This window comes from Emys orbicularis, chromosome 10, assembly GCF_028017835.1.
Source record: "Emys orbicularis isolate rEmyOrb1 chromosome 10, rEmyOrb1.hap1, whole genome shotgun sequence".
Taxonomy (NCBI): Eukaryota; Metazoa; Chordata; order Testudines; family Emydidae; genus Emys; species Emys orbicularis.
In genome coordinates, this window is record NC_088692.1 from 67441431 (window position 1) to 67462581 (window position 21151).

Here is a 21151-nt window from a genome sequence, read left to right on the forward strand (position 1 = left end):
GTTAGCAGAAATACAAATACACCAATAATCAGCCACCGTCTGTGGAAAATATGTGTTTACAATATAATCAGTGTAACAGCAGCATTTACTGTGGTGGTCTCTCTCTGGTAGTCCACCTTCATTTTTAGAAGAAGGGTGTGACCTGTAGAAATTGAACCACACCAATTAACCTGAGCAGAGGCCTCCTCTCATGCTGAGACCTGTTGTCACTGCAGGCAAAGTGCTAGGATTAGGGTGAACATACATCCCATTTTGGCCAAGACAGTCCCATTTTTAGCCTGTCCTGGCCGTCCTGACTTTTTTGGCAAAAGTGGGGGGCAGGCAGGGCTCGGGGAGCAGCAATGCCAGCCACGTTGGCGGGGGAGTGGGAGAGGCAGGGCTCAGGTGAGGGGCAATGCCCGCCCCACAGGGGAGCAGGCAGAGCTTCAATGAGAGCCATGTGTGTGGGGGAGGCAGGGCTCGGGCCAGCAACTTGGGTTAGCCCCATGTGCGGTGGAGGGGGTGAGGGGGCAGGGCTTGGGCAAGCAGTAGGGTTCCTGACCAATGGGAGCTGCAGAACTGGCACTCCGAGCTTCCCTGGATGCCCATGTGCCTAGAGGCCTTTAGTTCCAGGGCCCCACTGCGCTACCGACCGGACTTTTAACAGCCTGGTCAGTAGTGCTGACCGGAGCCGCCGGGCGTTCCGGTCGAAAACCAGATGCCTGGCAACTTTAGCAAGTGGCTTGGGCCAGCCCCATGCAGTGTCCCATTTTTCCTTTGGGAAATATGGTCACCCTAGCTAGCATGCCGTTTTAATACAGGTCCACCTTGCTCTCGCCTCTTGAAATAGTATAATCAGGGAGTAGTAGCCACCCTAAAGGTTAGACTAGGCCAAGACAAAAGACTATACTACAACTCCCACTATACATCTGCAGAGGGGGGCGGATATGACGTTAAAAAGCGGAAGTCGAGGTAGAGAGATGCGGAAGTTGGAAAGTTCTTTTCTGCTTATTCGCTCTCTCTTGCCGCTGGATTGAGCAGCGGGTTGGCTGAGCTGCTGGGGAGCGTGAGAGCGGAGGAAGTCTGATCCTGCCGGCTCGCCGTCGTAAGCGTGGCGGCCATCTTGTGCGGGAGGCGATCGGTGCGGGGTCCGGTGGTGGTAGCGAAGGACGGAGGCGGCTGCGCTTTCCCACGTCCTGCCGTCGCCTTCTCTAGCAGCTGCGGCTGGGGGTGCTATGTCCGCCGAGAGCCCGGAGCCCGCCTCGGCCGAGGAGCAGAAGGTGGGCGGCCGGGTCGTGCCTCCTCAGGGCACGTGGGGGAGGGCGGCCACTCTCTCCGGAGCTGTGTCGGTTCCGGCCGCCCTCGGGGCCCGGCGCAGGGTCAGCTGCGTCCCGGCTGGCTCAGCAGCGTGCTTCGTCTCTGGCGGCTGACGCTCTCCTTTCCCGGCCTGCGGGGGCCGCTGATTCTATCGGGGCGCGGTGACCCGGGCCTGAGCTGCCCTTCGGCTCTGCCCGCGCGGAGGCCCCGCTTTGCTCCTGGCCAGGGACTGAGGGGAGCCCCCTAAGCGCGCTGGCCGCTGCCGCGCAGCAGGCCGGGTTCCTTGCGGGACGGGGATTGTCTCAGTGGCGCATTGCTGCCGCCGAGCCTGGCTGGGGAGGCGCCCCGGGAGCGGCTCGGTGGCTGCTTCCCCGCAGGAAGGGTGGAGTGGCGCGCGGCCCCCTGCCCTGGCTCCTGCATTGAAGCGCTGCGGCCCATTGCAGGATCAGGGCGCTTGTACCCGTGTTGAGCTCTGTGTCCCGGGGGGTGTTGCTGGCTGCGGGCAGTTGGGATGTGTGACTGTAAGCGGGGCAGGGTGGTTGCAGGCCCCCGGCTCCATAGCTTAACATGGCTGAGAGGTGAAAAACGCTAAGATATTGACTCTTGCACATTGTTTCACAAAGAGGAATTTAATTCTTCTGACCAATAAACTAGTAATATGCCTTGGGCTGCGGGGAATGATCACTTTCCCTCTCCTCATTACTCCCAGGGCCTTTCCCTCTTCCCCCAGCTAGTCTCTGTAGTCGTCTATGTTCTAGGGGTCTAAGGTCTTCATGTGCAGCCTTGGTGGTAGGAAACTATCCACCATTTTACCAGCATCCCAATTTCTGGTATTTTACCAGCATCCAAAACAAAACTGCTGTACCATACTTATGACCTGTCATCATTGAAGATGGCCATTTTAAAAGAAATAATTGGCCAACTTTAAAACATTACTTCTGTTACTTATAGCATCTTGGAGTTTGAAAACTGGAATCTAGCTTCCCTAGCTTTATGCTGTCTTCGCTTTTTTTTTTCTTGATTTGGACTACAAAAAGGTCTCTCTTCTTTTTAGGCTTGTATTATTGCTATATGGTCTTGTGTTGCAAACATTACGTGGGTTTTTTTTTTTTTTTTTTTGGTCTTCCTAATTGGACTTAAGCTATGGAATCACTTCTGTTGTGCTGAAGTGCTGTAACATTTTACCCCAAACAGTCTAAATTTAGGTGATAACCTTAAGAGAGCAAATATATGTCTACATTAGCACTTTTGTTGGTATAACTTACTTTGCTTAGGGGTGTGAAAAAAGCACACCCCTGAGCAACATTAGTTACACTGACAGATGTGTCGGTGTGGACATCCCTATGTCAGCAGGGAACATTCTCCCACCAGCATAGCTACTACTGCTCATTGCGGGTGGTTTAATTATGCCAATGGGAAAGCTCTCTCTCATTGGCATAGAGCAGCTACATGGAGGACCTTTCAGTGGCACAGCTGCATAGATACAGCTTTGCCATTGTAAGCTCTCGAGTGTAGACATGGCCTAAAGCTCTGCCGTCATCCACCTATTTTCTTGTGTCTGACCTGAACTAGCTGTACAGGTAGAAAGGGTTTGGGGCTAATGTTGGCTGGTTGAAATGTCTTAATGAAGACCTTACTAGTTCAAACTTCCTAAAACAAGTACAATTTTCTGTGTTCAATAGCTTAATGTTCTTAAGGTTGGAAAACATTTGTGGAAAAACTATTGACGGGACAGTGTTGCTATCCAAAATGTAGTAAAACACATATTTCGGACTATGCATCGCTATCAGAATAGCTCTGTATATGTGAGTATTCTTAATACTAAATTATGCAGTGATATAGCTTATATTATTTCTTTTTTAGAGTTCTAGTTCAAGCAATTGACACAGGCTGAAAACTTTATGATATTAACCAAATATCAATATGAAGTCTTCAAAGTTTAAACACTTAATGGAGATTTTTTTTTAACCAAACACTGGATCACTGTTCTGGTGCTGTAGTTCCACTGTGAAATTGATTTGAAACAGACCCAATCTAGTTCAACAGTCCAAGTCAAAGAAATTTAAAAGAACAAACTTTGAATTATAAAAACTGAACTCGAATTTTATTTGCATCCTGTTAGGATGTTGTATGTAATTGTTACAAACTTGTATTAATGGAATTAAAAACATTTAATAAACTGCATACTAGATTTTATTGACTGGTAGTTTAATTGGTGCACCCTCAAGTTGTTTCATTTGGGAGCTGGGAACATCTTGTCCTGTCCTCTTCCCAATTGTCAACTAATAGTAAATTAACAACTTTTTCAGGGTTACTTGCTTTAAAATCTGTGCGTATTGTCACATCTTTGATGTTCAGTCTCTCACTGGTTTTATGTGCCAAGAACAAACGCAGGAACCCTGTGACAAGACAGGAAAGCAGTTTGCACAGTCACGACCAGTATTTCCACAGGGCAAATCAAATGCTGTCTTTTGTAACAGGAAATGAGAAATATTGCTTGAAAGATTTAGCAACGTTTTGCCTGGGAAAATGTCACTGTTCTAATACAATAACATTTTGATAATCCAGTCTAGAACTAGTACTGTATCTCTGTATCACTTACTAAAGTTATGCACCCAGAGAGAAAAATCCTACAGAGCTCTGGAAGCACAGAAATAAACCCTGATTCAGTAAACACTTAGAACTGAAACTCGGACAACTCTTTAGATTATAAACTTTTTATTTTGCAACACTATCTTCTGTGAAAATCTGACTTTCAAATAACTCTTGTATTTAGATATAGCCCGATAATGAATCTGAACTGGGCAGGGGTTGTTAAATCATCAGAAGTTTTTTCTAGTTGAAAGAGTTAAGTTTTAGAAACCTTTACTGTATGCTTGTTAGAATAGAGGAATAAAAAATGTTAAATAAGGGCTGAAAATAAATTGAAACTTCAGATACAGCCAGACCAGTTTCTTGTCTTTGGTGTAAAATTTGCGGGGGGAGGGAAGGGGGTTCCCTATCACAAAATACCTGTCATTTGCCAAAGAATGATAATGGGCTTTGTCAGTTCATTTTGTCTAGCCTCAGAGCTTCATATGTCCAAGAAGCCTCTCCTGAGAAGCTGTAGTTTACTCCTGTTTGAATATCTGCTTTTGCCACAGCAGTTTATCTTGGATTCAATGTATTGGTCTTCAGATTCTTATTTTTGTAAAATCTCCCTTTGGAGCACTCTCCTTGATGTTTTTTCTGGTATTCCCATTGAGCAGACTATAGTTTGAGAAGAACTGATAGTCACTTCTTTGAGTCATATAATTTATTAGAAGAAACTGTACAGCTACATATTTAGATTTTTTTTTTTTGGTCCTGGTAAGGGACATTCTCCCTATGCATTCTCATCTCTGCTCCAAATTTTCATTGTCTGAGGCTGTCTCTACACTATAGGGAAAAGTCTATCTAAGCTACGTCGACTTGAGTTATGCTATTCACGTAACTCAAATTGCGTAACTTAGATCTATTTACCGCTGGGTCCACAATACGCAATGTCGACAGGAGACGCTCTCTTGTCAACTCCCTTTACTCTTATCAATCTGGTGGAGTACAGGAGTCGACGGGAGAGCGATCTGTGGTCGATTTAGCAGGTCTTCACTAGACCTGCTAAATTGACCGCCAATGCATCGCTCATCGATTCCCTGGGTAAGTGTAGACAAGCCCTGAGAATGCATTGTATGTCAGCCATCTTGGTTTATCCTACTTAATGAAGAGTTGCAGAATTAATTCCTTTAGAGAGTTTGCATGCTTCCTACGGCTGCCTAATATAGAAACGTGTCAGTTGTACATGGCCTTCCCCCAAATAAGTTGTCAAAGATCTGTCTGGATTTTGCTTTTTGTAACATGTCTAGAGAATGTATCCTTTTCCAGAATTCACTAATGCCATTGATTTTTATGGGTCTCCACTGTTCTAATCAGTAATAGACAACCATATTCTACATCCTGTTCAGGTATTAATACACTTAATTAGTTTTGCTACAATAGCATAAATGCAAATTCTATACGTTTTTTGACTTCATGGTAATATGCTAGCTTGTCAACATGTAAACTAGCACAAGCTGAGTTTCCTTTAAGAGACAGCAAGACAGTGTATTTATGTAAGATGTTGGATGTTGGGCCTCATTTATTAATGCCACGGTATGGAGATATTTGTGTGCATATTGTCTTAAATGTCATATTTGTCTTAAATGTTCTGTCTTTTCTGGCTCTAAGTTGAGTAAAGGTGCTGTGTGAGGGGGCACGTTTACCAAACATCAACAATCTATAGCTATAATAACCAGGACTCACAAGCTATTAGCTGTCAGAACTTGCATGGAAGACTTCCTGGGAAAACGCATGGTTTTGTACACAGTGATGGTATTGTGTTCAATTGGGTATCACACTTCTGTCTGTCCACTCACACTCACACTCTTTCTGATAGAAGGCACTTGTCATGCTGTCTGGAGTGGCTCACAATTGTTAGTTCCAGTCTTAGGTCGGACTGTCAGAAAACAGCGCAGGCACTCCAACCTGGTATATTCTATAATTAGATTTCACCAAGCCTCTCCAGCCCATCTTGCCCCCCAGACAAACTGAACTTTGTGATAATGGTCTCACAAACCAAAAATCACACCACCCAGTCCCAAACGACCAGTCGCTTGCCCCCAGATCAGTTCGTACTCTGGATCTCACACCAAAGACAATGCTGTCAGCCAGTTCTCTAATAAACTAACTAAAGGTTTATTAGCTAAGAAAAATAAATGAGTTTTTGAGAGGTTAAAGCAGGTAAAATACATTAACCTGTGAGTCAAAGTTTGTAAATCCAAAATGATAGCAGAGATCTAGTAATCTGCCAGTGTCCCAAAGTCTTTTCAGGGCTACCCAGAATAACTCTAGGGATCTCCATCTTTTTGTTCAGTTGTTCTACCCTGTTAGAATCTAAACAGTCCAGAGATTAAGGATCTTCCTTTGACTCAGTACTTATAGCTTCTTCTCCGTACAACAATTTGATGATTGTTTTTACTCACATAATGGCCAATTGCTTTGAATTAGCATTTCCACTTACAGGGATATTACTCTTGGGAGAATTCTGTGCCCAAAAAAAAAAATTTTTTTTTTTTTTTGCACACAATATTTTAAAATTCTGCAAATTTTATTTGTCAAAAATAATACTACATAATCACATCAGTTTCAATTATTTTGGTAATTTATTTCAAAATGCCTTTCAGCAAGTATGTCTGTGACAATACAGACACACAAAGAATTTCCCCAGGAGTAGAGAGTTAAAGAAACCCCTGTGACAACCAGTTCCTGTTTCTCTGCCCCCTCTTCCTCCCTCCTCCCCCCCTGCCGAGCCGAGCTGGGAGGCCAGACAGCCACAACCCCTACCCTCAGAGACCAGCTGCGGGGCCCTCCTGGCCCAGATACCCGCAACCCCTTCACACGTCCCCTAGAGCCCAGCCGGAGAGGCCCCCCCCTTGCCCAGACACCCACCCACTCTCCCCCAGAGCCCAGCTGCAGGCCCCCCCCTTACCCACACATAGAGATCTCAGCTGCGGGCTCCCCCCAGCCCAGACACCCACCCCATACCCCTCAGAGCCCAGGGATCCAGAGGGAGAAACAGCCTGATGCTCAGTCCCAGGCTTGTGGGGAGTTTCCTGTGCACCACCACCTCCTTCCCTCCGGGCATGCTGGGAACTGCAGCTGCTGGGAACCCTGTAGGTCCCTCCCCAGCTGTCTCTTCTATGTGTGAAGTGGGCTCTGCCAGGTCAAGTGGTCCCTAGTGGTGGCCAGCAGCACTGCAGCCCAGTTCTGTGGGGGGGAAAGGAAATTCTGTGCACACATTAATTTCTGCAAAATTCTGCAGTGCGCAGTGGTGCAGAATTCCCCCAGGAGTAGGATATGCATAATGTGAATGCCTGCTATTACATTATAATAGGAATAGATAAATGAAAACAATACAAGTAACATTCCATTAGTTTTCATGAAGTTCTAACACCTGAATATACTTCATTAACACATAATTTGATCTAGGGTTATTTAATGACCAGGCATGTATAATGTAAATGTAATGTAATAGTAAACAACAGGATATAGACAGGCGAAAACAATACAATTAACATCTCCTTTGATCTCTGTTAACTCACAAGTGAATTTCCTTGAATATATACTACTACATTTAAATCTTTTGATATTCACACACAAGTGAATTGGCCTATAGCTCTGGCCTGAGCTGATCTGTCAGTGTCACAGCACTGTTGTTGGAAGTAATCTTTGTATGTGAAAAGATATCTTGATTAGTACAACCTCTAAATGAGATACCATTTACTGTTAAATGCAACTTCGTGGGACTGTTAAAACTAGACAAAACAAAAAACTGTACTGGAGGGTACAATGTTGCCTTGGCAGAGAGGTGGGTTAGATAGACTTGATAGGTCTTTCATATCTATTTACCAACTGGCTGCTTTCTTGTTCATTAATGTATTGAAATAGACTGATTCAAGTGCTCCTGCATGGTGTGCCTATGCTGTCATTGAATTTTCTGTGAAGATTCCAAAGTCCTTCCTCACAAGATCCTGCAAATTCGGAGCCCATCAGTATGTGAGGAAGTTCAGTCTTTTTGCACAATCTTAACAAACTGAATTGAATGTAATTGTGTAATCTAGTTCTCCAGTGTATTTAAGTTGGGAGTGTCTCACAATTCTCCACTGTTGAGTTGTCTGGACAGAAAAATATTTCATGTGATAAATCCTCAGGCTTTCCAAAGAGGTAACAAGGGGAAGGATGATACCAGGGAAAGGCGTTAATTATGGTAACGTTCAAAGATAAGCTGGATGCAGTTGGGTGACAATCTCAATGAGAGTTCTCATCCCTTTACTTGTCCAAAAGTCTTGCTGTGTCTTCATTTTCACAAGAGGAGCATTTAGCCAGCCTTACAGATTAAAAGCAGCAGCAACCAGCCTAAATCAAAAGGGCCTCCCCAAAAACTTGCCATGGTTGACTAGCAGAAGTAGTCTAAGCTTGGCCTCTGCGTTGGAAAGTAACATCAACATAACAGTATTGAATAGAAGAAAATACTTGTTTCTGAAAATGATTGGTCTGATAATGATTTCATGCTTATGGAAGATATGCACGTGCTCTTTCATATATACATACAATACGAGCAAATAACCAAAGTAGAGGGTGATGTTGAAAAACAAGAGGCCATAAATTCTTGTGTCTGTAGAATAGAGATCTTTAAAATGTTGAATCACTTGAGCTGTGGTATGCATCAGTCTGTTCCATCGGTGCGATGGACATTACTCAATCTTAAACTTGTACTGTATCAGCCTGTGGAAATCTGTTAGAATGTATATCAAACTACTTATAGATTCATTAGTGTTCCATAAAAGGCCAGTATCTACAATGGGAGGTAAGGTTTCAGAGCTGTACTATTCTGATATTTGTATGCAGTGTGGGGTGATGCTAATACTCCATAGCTATAGTACAGTCATGAAAGAGGAGTCTCATCACAAACTAACATCTACACAGATCTTTTCTTGTGCAGCGTTAAGTAGGATGCATCAGGGATACTTGGAAAAGGTCCCACTGGCACTTATATAGACTTCAGAAGTTTTTGTACCACCAATTTTAGATTGAGAAATTAAGCTTGCTCTATGAAATTGAATATATTGGCTGATAGTGTTATCAGCTATTTGTAAAATTGGAGTCCTGCGAGATATATTTAATTTATATTGTATATTTAATGATGGGAGGGGGACACGCTCTATAGTTGCTGCGATCAACGCTCTTGGAAAAATGCTGAACAGTGTCTAGTCAAATCCTCTCTAATAGTTTGTGGCATCAGATGGCTAACATGGATCAGTGTGCTATTGAATTGCTTAGTGGGGGAGTTCTGGCATAGGTGTTTATAGAAATAATTTTTTTAATTGCATATGTTTCAGGAAATGGAAGATAAGGTGATCAGTCCAGAAAAAGTTGAAGAAGCAAAATTGAAAGCAAGATATCCTCATCTAGGCCAAAAGCCTGGGGGTTCAGATTTCTTGAGGAAGAGGCTTCAGAAAGGAGTGAGTTCTGTTTTATAAATTGATTGATACAAGCACATAGCATGGAAAAGTAAATGTGGAATGGTTATTGCTGTGACTCCCCCCCACCCCCCCCACCATACTTATGCAGATAACGCATACATGCTGCAAAGGTTTTTTGTTGAGCCAGAGAGTAATGCTCTGTACTCTTACCCTAGACTAAAGCTGTCAAGGCTGCTTCCCCACTTTGAACTTTAGGGTACAAATGTGGGGGCCTGCATGAAGACTTCTAAGCTTAACTACCAGCTTAGATCTGGTCCGCTGCCACCATTCCCAAAACTAATTCCCTTCCCTGGGAAGCCTTGAGAAACCTTTCACCAATTCCCTGGTGAATACAGATCCAAACCCCTTGGATCTTAAAACAAGGAGAAATTGACCATCCCCCTCCTTTCTCCCACCAACTCCTGGTGAATACAGATCCAAACCCCTTGGATCTAAAACAAGGAACTTGGTTGGCCAAGTCTTCCCCCAGCAGCATGGGAATGGGATAATTGTCATAGACTGCAAAAGTCCACATTCCTGACCAGCCCTTGTACTGGACATGCAACTTGGCTGTAGGCAAGGTTACAGACTGTGACACGAAGGGTTGAATTGTCACTGGAGCCTCCGGGTTAATGAGTTTGGGGTCCACTAGGGATTGGTGGATAGTTGACACTTGTGCCCCAGTGTCCCTCCAAGCGATAACCTTCTTTCCGCCCACTTTTAAGGTTTCCCTTCGCTCCGAGGGTATGAGAGAGGCATCTGGGTCTGGGGATCTTTGGTGTGATTTTGGTGTAATGAACTGTAATCGGTTGGGGTTCTTGGGGCAATGAGCCTTTATATGTCCCAGTTCATTACATTTAAAACATCGCCCTGCTAAGGTATCACCGGGGCGATGTTGGTTGGTGGAGACTGGTGGGGTGGGGTGAGAAGGCGTCTGGGGTTTCCCTTGGGATGTGGGTGGGGCCTTGGGTTGTCCCCGGTGGTAAGGTTTTGTTTCGGCTTGCCCCTTCTGATATTCGCTCCAACTGCTACTAGTTTTTTTCTTTTCTGCCACCTCCACCCATTTGGCTTCAATCTCCCCCGCCTTGGTTACAGTTTTGGGCTTCCTATCTAGGATGTACCTCTCTATTTCCTCAGGAACACCCTCTAAAAACTGTTCCATTTTTACTAGGGAAACCAGATCTTCCAGAGATTTAACATTTGCTCCTGATACCAAGGCATCACAATTTTTGTCAATGTGGTAGGCATGCCGGGTAAATGACACGTCTGGTTTCCACCTTAGGGCTCTGAACCGCCAACGGGCATGCTCGGGTGTTAGCCCCATTCTGAGTCTGGCCTTGTTTTTGAAAAGTTCATAACTGTTCATGTGTTCCTTAGGCATTTCAGCCGCCACCTCTGCTAAGGGTCCACTGAGCTGCGGTCTCAGCTCTACCATGTACTGGTCTGGAGTGATGCTGTATCCAAGGCAGGCCCTTTCAAAATTTTCTAAGAAGGCCTCAGTATCATCGCCTGCCTTGTAGGTGGGGAATTTTCTGGGATGGGAAGTGGTACCTGGAGAGGAGTTGCTAGGATTGGCTGGTGCATCTGGCCTAGCCCTTGCTACTTCCAGTTCATGCTTCCTTTCTTTTTCTCTCTCCTCCATCTCTTTTTCTTTCAGCTCCATAGCTCTCTTGTGGGCCTCCTCTTTGGCTTTTTCTTCTTTTGTAGTCATTTTCCTGTTTTCTTGTGCTGGGTCACACCCCTCTGCAGTTGACTGAAACTGGGATGCACTCAGCTCAGGCTGCTGCTGAGTTAACAGAGACTTTCTAACTAGCTACTCCCGAGGATGTAAAAAGAAAAAAAAACTTCAGCTTGTAAATTCCTTTTACCAGTTTGCTCATTAATTGAACCCTTCTCTTAACAAAGGCCCTTGTTAAAAAAAATTTAACACCTCTGCCTTCAGGCAAGGAGAGATAAGATATGCATCTACCTTCAGCTCTGCTTTCCAAGCAGCTAGAAGGAAAAAAAAAATCTTACTGGCTTTTGGGTTTAAAAATGATTTCCCACCGCTATGCCACCATGTCAAGGCTGCTTCCCCACTTTGAACTTTAGGGTACAAATGTGGGGGCCTGCATGAAGACTTCTAAGCTTAACTACCAGCTTAGATCTGGTCCGCTGCCACCATTCCCAAAACTAATTCCCTTCCCTGGGAAGCCTTGAGAAACCTTTCACCAATTCCCTGGTGAATACAGATCCAAACCCCTTGGATCTTAAGACAAGGAGAAATTAACCATCCCCCTCCTTTCTCCCACCAACTCCTGGTGAGTACAGATCCAAACCCCTTGGATCTTAAAACAAGGAGAAATTGACCATCCCCCTCCTTTCTCCCACCAACTCCTGGTGAGTACAGATCCAAACCCCTTGGATCTTAAAACAAGGAGAAATTGACCATCCCCCTCCTTTCTCCCACCAACTCCTGGTGAGTACAGATCCAAACCCCTTGGATCTTAAAACAAGGAGAAATTGACCATCCCCCTCCTTTCTCCCACCAACTCCTGGTGAATACAGATCCAAACCCCTTGGATCTAAAACAAGGAAAAATCAATCAGGTTCTTAAAAAGAAGGCTTTTAATTAAAGAAAAAGGTAAAATCATCTCTGTAAAATCAGTATGGAAAATAACTTTACAGGGTAATCAAACTTAAAGAGCTCAGAGGACTCCCCTCTAGCCTCAGGTTCAAAATACAGCAAACAGAGAGAAACACTCTAGTAAAAGGTACATTTACAAGTTGAGAAAACAAAGTAAAACTAAGACGCCTTGCCTGGCTTTTTACTTACAAGTTTGAAATATGAGAGACTTGTTTAGAAAGATGGGGAGAACCTGGATTGATGTCTGGTCCCTCTCAGTCCCAAGAGCGAACAACAACCAAAACAAAGAGCACAAACAAAAGCCTTTCCCCCCCCAAGATTTGAAAGTATCTTGTCCCCTTATTGGTCCTTTGGGTCAGGTGTCAGCCAGGTTACCCGAGCTTCTTAACCCTTTAAAGGTAAAAGGATTTTGGAGTCTCTGGCCAGGAGGGATTTTATAGTACTGTACACAGGAGAGCTGTTACCCTTCCCTTTATAGTTATGACAAAAGCCATGCAGTGTTCAAAATCCTTTAATGTTATTTTTTGAAGTCAGTAACTTTTTACACTATAGCAGTGTAACCGTGCCTAAGTCGGTCACAAATGAGGATGCCAAATTCAGGACGAACTGCTGAGAAGATAGGGCAGGTACACCCTAAGATTGGTGGCTAATCTCCCCTATACCAGACCAGCAACAAAAGTAAACTTCTGTTTCACCACACTGGCTAACAAGAAGTCATAAAAGCAGTTTCCTTGGGCATCCCAGTCCTTGTATTACCACCAAAAACACTGGATTTAGAGATGAGTGGTTCTTTACAACCAGTCTCATCAAATAAAAGGTTCTTCTGATCCCAAAGGACCAACCACACACCCAGGTCAAAATATAACTCCGATCTTACCCAAAAATCATGCTGATGCCAATCCTTTAGTATCTAAAGGTTTATTTATAGAAAGAGAAAGAAAGGTGAGAGTTAAAATTGGCTAAAGGAATCAAATACATACAGTAATTGCAAAGTTCTTGGTTCAGGCTTGTAGCAATGATGGAATAAACTGCTGGCTTAAGTCAAGTCTCTGGCTGCTTCCAAATCATGGTAAGGTTCTCAGTCCATTGGTTAGAATGCTCCAATTAGGATAAGTTCATAGTCCAGAGGCTTGGGCAGGAAAGAGGCTGGAGCGTGATAGAGGCAAAATGGAGGGTTTCCAGGGCCTTTTATATCCTCTGCCATATGGAGGGAAACCCATTGTTTCAAAAAAAAAAAAACCTCAGCACGGCTAGTGGAAAATTACAGGTAAAAGATGGGAGTTTGGAGTCATATGGACAAGTCACATGTCCCTGCCCAGTTTCACTCTGTCATTGCAGGAAGCCATTACCTATACTCCGGACAGCATGTTTACAGGACAGTCCACTCAGTGTACATGGGCATCTCCCATGGTCCATTGTAAGTTGTGTCCTTTTGATGGGCCACTCAATTTGAACAGTCCCTCCAAGATGTGTTGGCTAACTCCCTTGTTAATTACCCCAGGAGCAAACATTTGAAATACAGGTATAGAGCCAATACTCATAACTTCAAATAGAAAAATGATACATGCATAAGCATAACCAGCAACTCATAAGCTTTTCATAGACGCCTCACTTGACAACTTTTGTACAAGATTTGTTGCAAATGTATAACAGTGGTTGCAATAATGATTATATCAGTGGTTTTCAAACTGGGTCGCGATCCAGAACTGGGTCACAGAATGGAAGGGACTGGGTCGCAGCAGCTCTGGTCAGCACCACCAACCGGGCCTTTAGAAGTCCTATCGGCAGTGCTGCCCGGCTAAGGCAGGCTAGTCCCTACCTTTTCCGACACCGCGCTGCACCCCAGAAGCAGCCAGCAGCAGGTCTAGCTCCTAGGTGGGGGGGTCACGGGGCACCGGCTCCGCACTCCCGTTGGCCGGGATGGTGCCTGCGGGCAAGAACTGCTTGCATGCCTCCACCTAGGAGCTGGACCTGCTGCTGGCAGATTCCGGGGTGCAGCGTGGTCCACGGTGCCAGGACAAGCAGGAAGCCTACATCTGCACCCCGGCTGCGCCGCTGACCGGGAGCTGCTGGAGGTAACCCCGCACCCCAAACCCCTCATCCCAGGCCCCAGCCCAGAGCCCTGATCCCCTCCCGCACCCCAACCCCCTGCCACAGCCCTGAGCCCCCCCAAACCCGGAGCCCCCTCCTGCACCCCAAACCCCTCATCCCAGAGCCTGCACCCCCAGCCCAGAGCCCCCTCCCACACAAGGCCCCACCCCACAGCCCTCACCCCCCGCACCCCAGCCTTGAGCCCCTCCCACACCCCAAACTGTTCATCCCCAGCTCCGTTGGGTTGCGGTCATCAACAATTTTCTTCAACTGGGTTGTCAGGAAAAAAGTTTGAAAACCACTGGTCCTATTTTAATCAGATAACGTCACAAGCAGTAAAAGCCATGGGAAATGTTTGTTCAAAGATCATGCCCACAAAACAAACACTAACAGGCTGGCACTGTAACTGAATACAGCTTCAATGGCTCATTCAAACTTTTTGAGAAGACTAAATTCAAAAGGTGGCCCCTTGTTGCCTAACAGTACTTTGATAAAATCAACCGTCATTCCATTGCGGTAAACATTTAGGGCCAGAACCCGGTCCCTGCTACAGGTGCTTTGCACTGCTCTTATACCATCCTTCCTGTTTTAGGATTGCCAAAATTAGTGGCTGCTCTTAAAAAATATTCACCCAAATTCTGAGTAACTACATGAAGACCATAATGGTTCATTGAAATTTGTGCCAATGTACTGTGGACATCACAGGTATTGTAGTCATAAATGTATACCCCAGCCTGTAGAGAAGTGATCTAATGGATAGAGTAGTATGGAATGAGTCAGCACTTTTGTTCTGTTCCAAACTCAGCCAGTGATTTGTTTTATTTTTTACACTGGGCAAGTGTCTCATCTATTTTGTGCTTTCATTTACCCATCTGTAAACTGTTCAATATGTTTGCGTGAAAGGCACTATGTAAAGTGTCCTCTGTGATTAGATGAGCAGTCATGGTATGCCAGGTGTTGTGCAACCTTCTGCATCCCCTGCCAGTACATACACCTTCAGATCTATAGCATCCTAGCTTTTACTGTTTATTGTGCAGCTCAATTGGGAGGGGCATATGAAAGTGACTTCAAGCCATCTTTAATCCCCCACCTACCAGCCAATGCAAAGTTTTGTTGGCAGTTAATGGCCCCCCAAAATTGGTGGGAGGTAGCAGCTGTGACGTAGTGGGGATTTTCCCTTGTTATGTTGTATGTGAGCCTGTGAGAGTCTTATTGATTTGCATGAATGCTGCGTGTGCCTCAGTTTCCCTGTATATTGCACCAATGTCTAGGTGGTGGGAATAAGGGTGTGTGACTTTTGTGGGGGCTGCTCTAGCTGCCTGCACGGATGCTATGGCCGCCCCTTCGTAACCTGAGACCCAGGGGGGGATGCGACCAGATGACTCTTGGCCTGGGAAGTGAGACAAAGGCTGGAGGAGGAGCAACGGGCAGGGGTCAGGCAGCTGGAAACGAGTCAGTCTCCGCTGGCTTGGGCCACAGGGGGAGGGCCGGGCCACAGGGGGAGGGCCAGGCCACAGGGGGAGGGCCAGAGCCCTGGGTCTGGGCTCCCTTCCCCCCCCAAGATGGACTTGGCTGAAAGTCACTGATTTCTGTGCTAACAAGTTCTGTCCTATGCTGTGTTCCTGTTGACTAATAAACCTTCTGTTTTACCGGCTGGCAGAGAGTCACGTCTGACTGCGTAGTTAGGGTGCAGGGCCCTCTGGCTTCCCCAGGAGGCCTGCCCGGGCGGACTCACTGCAGGAAGTGCACAATGTGGAAGGGGATGCTGAATGCTCCGAGGTCAGACCCAGGAAGGTTTAAGCTGTGTAAGCTTCTTGCCCTGGAGACAGTATGCTCAGAGAGAGGACGCATGCTCCCCCAGAGTCCTGGCTGGCTTCGTATGGAGTAGTTCCAGAGCATCGCCCTGGTGACTCTGTGACAGCAACTTCCTGAATGTCCTTTTTTCCCTGTACCCTGAGTCCTTTGCCACATGAGTGGAATTCTCAGGTAGCAGTTAAGATCGCTTTTTGGTGCTTTGCTGTTGGAGCAGCACAGATCAGCCAGAGTAGGGTCAGGATCTTGCCCAGTAGATGAAGCCAGTATAAATGAGGCTGAATTGGGAACGGTTAACCACATTATTATAGTTCATCTGTGCAATCCATAGATGTAAGGTAAGTGCACAGAGGTGTGTTCCTGGATTATCCTCACAGAATCTGAATTGTTGGGGTTTTTTGTATGATTGTTAGAGTACAATTAACATGTTCATTCAATTATTACACTCAGAGAAAACATTTGTTTTTAAACAGAATATCTAAATATGTGCTCATGTATCTCTTGAATTATTCACTGCGGTTAAATATAATGTTGCAGTATGAAAGAAGTTATGGTCGATATGCTTTTGCTGGTTATAGTTTATTTCACTTAGGGAACTGGTATATGTTGGACTGGCAAAAAGGCTGCACTAGGAGGGTTTTCCAGTTAACTTCAAAGTGTAGACCTGGCCTAAGACTCTCGGGGAAAACACAGATTTGGTGACTGTAATGCATTGGCAATCCAAGGTCGGGATGCAAATTCCAGAGCTCCCTGTCACCAGCCCTTCCCAGTTAATTCAGGGGCTGTTAGCTCAGGCACTGTATATTGCAGCTGCTATCAGACTTAATGGAGAGGCAGTCAGGGCTCAAGCCGTTCAGGGCTTCACAGTTGAAACCAGTACCTTAAACTTCTCCTAGAAATGAATTAGTAGTTAATACAGAACACTGAGAATGGGTGTAATGTGCTCTCTGTATTAAACACTTAACTAGTGAGTTACATGTTCTACAGTATTTAACTTCCAACTGACTTGAATTTATAAACCTATAAATAGGGTAATCCGTTCCAGAGGTGATATGGATTATGGAGGAATACTTTCTCCATTACTAGAAGCTTAATTTTAAGTCTGATTTTTGGCCTCCTTGTATAACCTAAAAATAGTCACATAAGCCTCAAAACTCGCAAATCTGGGGCTGAAGTAGAGAATCTCCTTTACAATATATGCCGTGAATGGGACAGCAGGTTCCTGAATTATGTCTGACACTTTGCATCAAAAAATAAAGCCAGAAAAAGATGAAAAGTTTAGTTTACTAAACACCATTAGCTGAGGCCTAGTGGGTAGCAGTAAAATTTGGTTTGCCTGCTGCAGCCACTATAAAATTAGGTCTCAAATTGTGGTTTAAATATCAAAGTTGTAAATCTCTAGCTTTTTCTTTGCAGTCTTCAAAATGTAACCGGACTGAGAAACGGGGTTGACATTGCAGATTCTCTCCACTCCCAGCTGTCTGTTTTATAAGTAAAACAAAGACCATCCTTATACAGCCAATGAATATTTGGGAAGAACAGTCTTGTAATGTATTGACACTTCTGGTAGACTTGAACCATCTACATGTCTCACTTTTAAAGGGACACTAACAACTTAAATCACACTTCTGAATTTTAATTGTCAGATTTGTTTTATTTACTGTTTTATTTTACTGGCTTTTTTTTCAATATTCTCTGCGTTAGTGTTCTGTGTGTAGCGGGTTTCACTTTATAATCACTTCCCTTCTTTGTTCATTCGTTCTTTTAATATGCAGCGTGGGAAGACACTTAAATTGAATTGTCTTTGGAAATAAAGCAAATTTTTGTTAGTAATTCGATTTTGGAGGATGGGGCACATGTTTACATTTCCATAGTCATTGTTAGCCCATTGATACAGGGGGCTAAAATATGGCACTGCATATTATGACTTCTGTTCATGTGGCACAGTGGCTCAGTTTTGAAGCAATTGTTTCTACAGTCTGCCAAAAGTCTTCAGGAGGCAGTTTTCTTCTATGTCCATTTTGCTTCCTCTCTGACACCATTTTCGTTTGGCCAAAACCAAAGAACACCGCCCCGTCCATAAACGTAGTAAACTCTACACTGTCCTTTTCTGTTACAGAAATGTAAGAGCGAAAACTAGTATTATGGGGGGAATCACAAAGACACTTAGGGCTAGATTTACAAAGGGATCTAGGTGCCCTAGTGGAATTTACAACCCTGAGTTAGATGCTCGGACTCCCTACAATGGATGGGGAGAGTTAGGTGTCTAAGAATGGGACTAGCACAAACCACCACACTGAGTGGGGAGCTGCCTAAACCAGCCAGTAGGAAATGCCAATGCCTAAGTTCCATTCCTCAAAGAGGGTTAGGTGCGCAAGTCTGGGCTGGAGGAAGGCAGCCAGCTCCACTTGGGATGTGCAGCCATGATCTCTCTCCTCGAGTTAGATACTGAAGCTGCTGTGTGTGGTGGGTTTTTTGTGTGTGTAAGAAATGTTGTAGCAAGAGGTAGCATCCTTGTTATCACCTTTTGGTTAGGGCATGTGGGAGACCTGGGCTCAATTTCCCCCGCTGCCTGACATGGAGAAGGGATTTGAACTTGGGTCTCTTACTTCTCAGGTGAGTGCCCTAACCATGGGATATTCTGGTGTGGGGGTGACTCAGTGTCCTATATATATAATACACACACACACACTCAGTAGTTTTTTGTTTTGTTTTTTGTTTTTCCTAAGACTATAATTAAGGCTACGATTTAATCACGGCAGTCACGGATTCTGTGATTGTTACGAGACCTCTGTGACTTCTTCCACTTCAGCTGTCAATGGCTGAAGCCGGGGCTGGAGGTGGGACTGTGCTTCCCTGCCCTGCAGCTGGGGCTGGAACCCAGCCCATGGGCTCCCCTGCCTTGCAGCTGGGGCTGGAGCCAGGGCTGTGTGCCCCTGCCCCGCGGCTTCCCAGAGCCGTCTCTCTCTCCTCCCCCAGCCCCTCCATGGTTGTGACCGGGGCTGTGTGTCTGTGGCTGGGGTTAGAGCGGGGACTGTGTGCCCCTGCCCCCCAGCTGCAGCCAGCCTCCAGAGCCAGGGCTTCATGCCTCCCCTGTGGCTGGAGGCGGGGCTGTGTCCCCCCTTCCCCCTCCTCCCCATGGGGGTGGGGCTCAGCCTGTCAGTCCCCCCCATGGAACTCCAGCTGTCATTCCTCCCTCCTACCTAGCTCTGTCCCCCGGTTATTTTTAGTAAAGTCACAGACAAGTCACCGGCTCCCATGAATTTTTGTTTGTTGCCCGTGTATCTATCTGTGACTTCTACTAAAAATAACCGTGACAAAATCTTAACTTTAACCATAGTACATGCAGCTCAGGAAGGATTTTCTGTGAATGTGTCCGTAACTAATTTAGCTGTATAATGTGAAGTTTAGTTAAATATGCTGGGTGCACTTTTTTTTTTTTTTTTTTTTTTTTTTAAGGGGAACACAGCTCTGGGATTCCTGGAGTAGACTGTCTATCCTTTGGACTTTCTAAGATAGTTTGGTTGTCGAGGCACATGATTCGGAGTTATGTAGTTCACTTAGCGCACCATGCTTTTCAGGCCCTGGGTTGAAGTCCTTGGGAGTGAATGAAGCCTCCTGTTCTTTTGAAAACTATGGTCAGTAGCAAAGTGTGCAACAGGACAGACCTATGGTTACATGTGCAATCTTAACATCAGCGTTTCTTCACCTGCCATATTTAACTCTGCCGTCTTAATGTTCTCAACGTACTGTTTTCCTTTGGAGTGTTTAATAAAGCTACTGTGCCCCAAATGGGGTAGAAAATAGTTTTGTTTTTTAACTCTTCATTCTTCTCCTTTCTAAGAGCGCTGCTTTAATCTTCCCACTCAGTTACCTATTTCTGAAGTTTGAAATGGGCTTTGGTTCAATAACTGATGTAATTTCATTCATGTATTGGATAAACTTTTCAATTCTTAAATATTTTTGTCTTCTAGCAAAAATACTTTGATTCTGGGGATTACAACATGGCTAAAGCAAAAATGAAGAACAAGCAACTCCCTACCGCAGCTCCTGACAAGACAGAAGTGACTGGTGATCACATTCCCACTCCACAGGACCTTCCTCAGCGGAAACCATCTCTTGTTGCTAGCAAGCTGGCTGGCTGACTAGAATGACTGAACTGCATGAATCTTCTCATTCCCGTTTTCTCCTGAATAGTTATTCCTCACTTTTTTTTTCCCTTCCCCCTCCCCCTTACACTAAGTCATTGAGACTGACAGCTTTGCAGGTAGTGGTAGCGTGTGCTGCTATTGTAAGGGAGTACTGTTGAGAGTAAAATGTGTAGTACTTGGACTAGTTGAGAACGATGCACTGATAAAAAGGACAGGTTTGGTTAGAGCAATGTAAAGTAATTTACTTGAAAATGTACATATTGCCTATTTCCTAGTGTAGGACTGGTTTCAGCAAGTGACATAGCAAGTTTTACAATTTTTAATGTTTCTGCTTTCCTTATTTCACCTTAATTGCAACATAGTCTGTTTGTATTTAAAATAACTACCTGTTGTGTTACTTTTTCTTCTGTGTTTGATTTCTGTTTTGTTCTCTAAAATAGAGGTTTAGACCACAAGTTGCTAGAAGGTAAAGCATGTCTAAAAACAATATCGGGGCTCTGAATGAATTTGTGTATCTGCTCTTGAACTTGAATGGCCTTAAACCTGTTTCAGCTTTAACAATAGACTTTTACTTGGGCAATATTTGCCCATTCTCATGTAACTCTTGTGAACCTAGTGCTTATTTACAACTGCCTGTTGAAGCTGGTATTCTTTTCAGTTCTGTAGTGTAGAACACACTTTTGTTGAAGATGTGAATGAAGTGTGCATGTGCATAGACTGTTGAATTCACTCTTGTGCCATTTTTGTAAATACAATAGTTTTGCACAACCTTTTGCAATTGTCGATTAATTTTACATTTTAAAAAGCAGAATGTGCCAACTAGAAACACAAGTGATTCTGTACCTTTGAAAGTCACAGCCTGAAATTATGTGCTCAGAATCTTGCTGCTGAACGTAACAAACTTGTATACCCAGGATTCATGAAACACTTAATATAGACACTTGATTGAGTTGGTCTTAACCTTATGCTTTTGCAGCTGTATTTTTTGTGTATGTAACAACCTCCAATGTTCATATATGGTAATCTGAATTATGTACCTATGGGCATTCAAAGGCAGGTGTCCATTCTGTTCAGTAACTTTTAAATCTATAGCCTTTAAA

The 21151-nt window shown here is 44.6% G+C and overlaps 1 protein-coding gene across 2 annotated transcripts; it reads left to right on the forward strand.

Annotated features, from left to right (window-relative positions):
• The first annotated feature begins 992 nt into the window (after nt 1–992).
• On the forward strand, nt 993–20819 carry ARPP19 (cAMP regulated phosphoprotein 19). Of its 2 annotated transcripts, none has more exons than XM_065411566.1 (3): nt 993–1259; nt 9249–9371; nt 19875–20819. In XM_065411566.1, exons 1-3 carry the CDS (start codon nt 1215–1217, stop codon nt 20043–20045), a joined length of 339 nt encoding a protein of 112 aa, XP_065267638.1. In that variant the 5' UTR covers nt 993–1214; the 3' UTR covers nt 20046–20819. The 2 variants fall into 2 exon arrangements, with proteins under 2 accessions (XP_065267638.1, XP_065267639.1); XM_065411567.1 differs by lacking the exon at nt 993–1259 and adding an exon at nt 7810–7901.
• Nucleotides 20820–21151: the final 332 nt, after the last annotated feature.

Coding starts and splice junctions, on each gene's coding strand:
- ARPP19 (XM_065411566.1), top strand. CDS start 1,215: ATGTCCGCCGAGAGCCCGGAGCCCGCCTCGGCCGAGGAGCAGAAG. Junction 1,260..9,248: donor CCTCGGCCGAGGAGCAGAAG/GTGGGCGGCCGG, acceptor CATATGTTTCAG/GAAATGGAAGATAAGGTGAT. Junction 9,372..19,874: donor GGAAGAGGCTTCAGAAAGGA/GTGAGTTCTGTT, acceptor TTTGTCTTCTAG/CAAAAATACTTTGATTCTGG.